The 5,851-nt window shown below is 39.1% G+C and overlaps 1 protein-coding gene across 1 annotated transcript; it reads right to left on the bottom strand.

Annotated features, from left to right (window-relative positions):
* Nucleotides 1-825: 825 nt before the first annotated feature.
* LOC126070480 (olfactory receptor 2T6-like) lies at nt 826-1,680 on the bottom strand. Its single transcript, XM_049874678.1, has one exon. It carries the CDS (start codon nt 1,678-1,680, stop codon nt 826-828), a length of 855 nt encoding a protein of 284 aa, XP_049730635.1.
* Nucleotides 1,681-5,851: the final 4,171 nt, after the last annotated feature.

Raw genomic sequence — 5,851 nt, forward strand, 5'->3', positions numbered from 1 at the left:
CTTGCCAGTTAGTGGGGCACTTCCTTCTCATCTACCCTTCAATGTGTCTTCCAAAGTAACAGTTATTTGCAACACAACAAAAATAACATCATAGAATCCTTGCCCCTTTAGGTGAAGCCATTTAATTTCTGCAAAATACATGTGACTTATTTTGTTTCAACCTCCAAATTTAGATAAAAGAGGAATGTTTTCATTTTCTACCCAAAGAAGGGCTATCTGAATATTCTAAGTCTTGGCGTAACTGTATGGAGGCATTCCCTTTGAGGTTTACGCCAGTTCAGTCTCTATGTACTTCAAATTTCTATATCCCTGAAACTTGCATAAACTTTATCGATGGAGAGTTTAAACAATGTGATCAAAATCACTTGGATATTCAGTTTCTGTGAGGCTAAACACCCACTAAAGTTGACAAAAGTATATAAAAGTAACCAGATATTTGGGGAACAATATATACAAGAAGTACAGAGAAGTGGTATAAGAGAAGAACTGGAATGAAGGGAAGCAAAGAAGAAATAAACATCAGTGGTGTTTACGGAACACTGGCATTATTCACGTGTAAATGTTCTGATGACTAGATTTTTGACAAATTTTGATGAAAGTACTGCTGATATACCTCTTAACACAACTGGCATTGGTGGTTGCTTCCTGCATTGTCCACAATATCCACACCTAAAATAATAGAACCCACACTCCCTTGACAAGGTGTAAAGAATTCAGACGGTCATAGCTATTCCTTTGTTTCACCACAGGCCCCATTACATCTTGCCAAAACCCTTCTCAAGGCCCCCATCACATCCCTGTTCCTCAGGCTGTAGATTATGGGGTTTAACAAGGGGTGAGGATGGTGTAAAAGGCAGAGAAGATCTTATCTTTGATTGGGGTGTGATAGGACTGAGGAGGCATGTAAGTGTATAAAGCAGCCCCATAGAACAGCGTCACCACCATTATATGCGAAGAACAGGTGGTGAAGGCCTTCTTCTTCCCTTCTGCTGACTTCATTTGATGCACAGTGATGAGAATCTGGGCATAGGAAGCAATCACCATGGAGAACGGGATAAGCAGCATCATGACACAACAGGTATACATCACCATTTCATAGGCAGCTTTGTTGCCACACGCCAGTCTCAGCATGGTGGGAGCCTCACAGAAAAAGTGATTGATCTTGTGGGATGTGCAGAACGGGAGGCTCATGGTGAGGGGGGTGAGGAGGAAACTGTCCAAAGCACCCCCAAACCAAGAGCTGGCCAAAATTATCCAACAGACCCGTCTGCTCATAAGGACAGGATAGTGGAGTGGGTCGCAGATGGCTACATAGCGGTCATGGGCCATGAGCCCCAGCAGGAAGAATTCTGCCCCCACAAAGCCCATGTAGAGGAAGTACTGGGATGTGCAAGCAATGAAGGAGATGATCCCCTTTCCCAAAACATAATCAACCAGCATCTTGGGCACAATCGTGGAGATATACATCATATCAATGAAAGAGAGGTGGCTAAGTAGGAAGTACATGGGAGTGTGGAGGTGAGGATCTATGTGGATCAGGAAGATCATGACCCCATTAGTTACGATGGCCATGAAGAAGATGGCACAAATGGAACTAAAAAGGAAGCTTGAGGCTTTATTGTGTGGGAAGAGCCCAATGAGGGTAAAGCCACTAAACAAGGTCCTGTTATCTTCATCCATTACGGTTGATTTTGACCTGGAGGCATAAGAAGAGAAGTATAGCATTAATGAAAACTGCTGTAGATAAAATTAATTTTTAAGATCTCTGCATAAGAATTATTAGATTAAAATTATTTTTATAACCAATATTAAGAATTTTGGGGAGAGTGTTGATTTGTAGCTCCTTTCTTGTCTATTTCTTCTAGTTGAAGTGCAGTCAGGGATGAATTATCTAATAAGGAAGGTACACAGGAGCTTACTTGTGGTTATTTACTAATCTGTAGTACACAATTTCATCTATTTTTCACCATATCTTTGATGTGGTTAAACCCTTGTGCACTACAGATTAGTAAATAAACACAAGCCCCTGTTTTTCCTTGTTTACTGGTTAATCCGCCTCTGATTGCAATTTCAAAGTTAAGTCCACATAGCACAAAAATGAATGAAAATTTGTCAGTCGCTGCTTGCTTTAAGGGAGTTAAATTATTTTTGCACAAATCTGGGTCCCAGAAATGATTCTTCACTTGGATTTGGATATTTAAATTGTGGACAAAACAGCAAAAACAATTGATTCAATCAATTCAAATAATCAAACATCTCAGTATGAGGCTTGATTGAATTTGAGAATTTTCAGGACAACTTCGAAATTGATCACCCTCATCTAGAAGTAACTATTACATTGTAGGCACCACTGAAAAGGACGGTGAATTGTATCTAGCATAATCCGACTGATCATTAAAAAAAATAAATAAATCATTAACCACCCTTATTTGATCTTTCACTCATTGTTGATTTTTGTCACTCATTCCCACACCCAATCAGTATTTATGGGGATTCCTTTACTCATTGTTCTAAGCTCTGAAGATGCTGTCCTACTTGACTTACATTCTAGTTGTGGGAGAAAGACAGTAAACAAATTACGAAGAAGTAAAGAATGCTTCTAGATAACACATTTTTAAAAATACAATGAAGGATGACAAAACGAGCAGGCACATGAAGATTTTGACAGAAGGGCATTCCTGCAGGATGAAGAGTAGATGTAAGACCCCTAAACGAGTAGCAGCTTGTTATGTTCAGGAAACAAAAGACCCTGTAGGCACAGCACTGTGAATAAGAGGGCAGTGATGTGTCAGTAGTCACCTCTGTAAGACTTGTAGGACAGTGTAAGGAGGTCTCCATTATTTATGTATTATCAGTAATCTGGAGTTGCTGTTGACAATCCGTAGCAATTTGTTTACCACTTAAATGTGTTCAGTCTGATTTTTGTTTGTTTGCCTTTTCTTGTGTTCATTTTGTATATTTGTGTCAATTTTTTTATGATTTTACATTTTCATGGCCTTGAAGTATGTACATGAGGGAAACATACATCTGAGTCGGCCTGGGGCCATTTGTATTGTCCCAGCATCCATTGTATTTAACATTTGTCCTGCCTCCTTTCATTCTCAAAGGTGTCATGGTTTCGGAAAAGTCTCTGACAGCAGAGGGACTCCTATGCTTTGAGCAGGGTATTTGCATCCTGAATATAAACGAGAACAGGAAAACACATTTCAAAATACCATTAGTTTCATTTTTCTTCAAAGGTAAATGTGATTTTTTAATTGTTGGGACATAATGTTAATGATTGTATGTTACCCTAAGAAGAGGCAGGTGATACAGTCAGAAGTAAACACAAGTGGCAGCCAGTTTTCTAGTCCAGGAACAATATTTTTTAGCAGGGGATCTCTGTGCTGACTCTCGACTCTGAAATACTTCAGCTAAGAATACCTAGTTCCAGTACTAACAAGCAGTGTGTCCTAATGCAAGTTAATTACAATCTTAGAGCCAGTTCCCTGGTCTATAATTAAGCCTTTGGTGACCCAATCATTTTCTGTATTGAATTTTTTGTTGATACCATGTGTTTTCATTAATGGAAGCATTCTCAATCATTGAGTGTGTCTGAATTTTTGTTAGTGGTAAGCCTACCTTATGTGTTAAGTGGGGCATATGAAGTACCACTAATTATATCCAGAGTCCCCACTAGAGTTTATTGGTATATAGGTGTAACAAATAAAATTTTTCAGAATTTCTACTTTTTGTACCAAAAATTCAGATATCTCATACGGTACCCTGTAAGAACCGTAATTTGTGGCACACACCCATGTCTTCAGTTTCAAACAGTCATAAAGACCCCTGTCTTACGGCAGCATGCACCCAATGGTACCACAGCTTCCAAATAAACACCACAGGCTAAGAAAGTTCATGGTCGCTATATGTACCACTGGGCATGAAAGGGTTAAGAATCCCACACTTACCTTATGGGTTATTGTGATGATTAAATGTCATTAGAAAGATGGATAGATAGCTAGATAGACAGATGATAGATAGATAGATAGATGATAGATAGATAGATAGATGATAGATAGATAGATGATAGATAGATAGATAGATAGATAGATAGATAGATAGATAGATAGATAGATAGATAGATAGATAGATAGATAGATAGATAGATAGATAGATAGATAGATAGATAGAGAGAGAGAGAGAGAGAGAGAGAGACAGACAGACAGAGATATACACAACTATCGAATCATGTTATATGTACAGAATGCTATTCTATGGCTGTAAAATAATTCTGGTGTTGCAGACAACCATAACTTGTAGCTATGTACACTTTTCCATTTTTCAACCACTTGTGTGTATTCACCAACGTGAAGCATGATGAGAAGCACACATTACCTGTCGAACTTCTATGAGGGCCCTAGGACGGGAGACCTACTGCTCTCATACACTATCTTCTGAGTTATTTCAAATCTTAGAATCTTGGAAAAGTCTTCCTGAGCATTCTATTAATTGTTATTAGTGAGAAGCCTCAGCAAGAGACAGGAACTTAAGAAAGATTAGGTTTGGGGAAAATGCATTCCAGGAAGACAATCATTTCTAAGTTTCACTGACAGTATAGACACTGAGGAGCAGGAGTGAGGCATTGGATAACAGGGTTGCATGAATTACAAGGATCTAAAAATTAATTTACAGATGCCTACAAACTCCCTAGTACAAGCACACACCCTCTTGATTTCTCATTACATGTCTGTAGACCCACTGAACAAATTCAACCACTCAATGACATTGAACATAAAGAAGCTTGGGCAATAGGAAGAGATAGACACTAATTATTCCCCAGTTGGAAAAGCTTCCCATGCATTGGTCACTACATTGTACTAAGCCTGTGATCTATGAACCACTTAGAAAAAGGATTGACAGCCCTCTCTCTGTCGGCATCTGCTCTGGGGCAGGGTCTTCTTTCCCATTCTCACCCTCCCCCTTCCCTACCCCAGAATCAATTTTCATATACAGCTGTGCATAAGAGGGGTAGAGGTTTGTGCAGAGACCAGACAAGGGAAGTGCTCAGAGGAGCATCCTCAGCACAATGAGTAGTAGACCTAATTTGGAAATGTGGGAAATATGTAGACACAAGGGAAAATGTAGGCTAAATTTTCCTAATTTTTCCAAAGAAATTAAAACATCACTCTGCAGTCTTCACTGCCAGCCTAGGAAAGGATGAGCAAATTAGGTAGTGAGGAGGAAGGGTGGAATGGTAGTTTATCCTGTCCCCATTTACAGTGGGAGTCTGGCAGAAAGGGGTACCACTCAGCCTGTGATTTCCCTGTGATGATCCCTGGAATCAGAAGGGGCCTTAATAAAACCAAGAGGAGCAAGAAAAGCTGGCAATGCTAGAGAACTCTTCAGGAGAGGACAAACACACAGTTAGGTTATTGCACTGTTTTCTGGAAGAGAAGGGGAGGGATAGTCAGGCTGTTAAAGATACATTAGCAGGTTAAGGAATTACAGGAGAGGCAACAAAGAATGGTAATGATAAAATGAAAATAGTATCACATGTGTGGAGAGTAAAATTTGAATAGCACTCCCAGAGAATGAAAAAGGCAAGAGATTGAATGATAACAAAGAAATAAAGAGAATACAAAAGCAAAATGTAAATAATTGGCATTTTAAAAGAGTGATTTCACAAATACAACGGATTATTACTGAAAAAAATAGAAGAGAAGAAGATTTTTGTGAAAGGAAGAAAATTATTTTTATGTGGATGTTGTTGAGTGCTGTAGAGTTGATTCCTACTTGTAGTGACCCCATGTGACACAGGAGAACTGCCCCATAAAGTTTTTGTGACTGTAGTCTTTATGGAAGCTCATCA

The sequence above is a fragment of the Elephas maximus genome, chromosome 2, assembly GCF_024166365.1.
Source record: "Elephas maximus indicus isolate mEleMax1 chromosome 2, mEleMax1 primary haplotype, whole genome shotgun sequence".
NCBI classification, from domain to species: Eukaryota; Metazoa; Chordata; class Mammalia; order Proboscidea; family Elephantidae; genus Elephas; species Elephas maximus.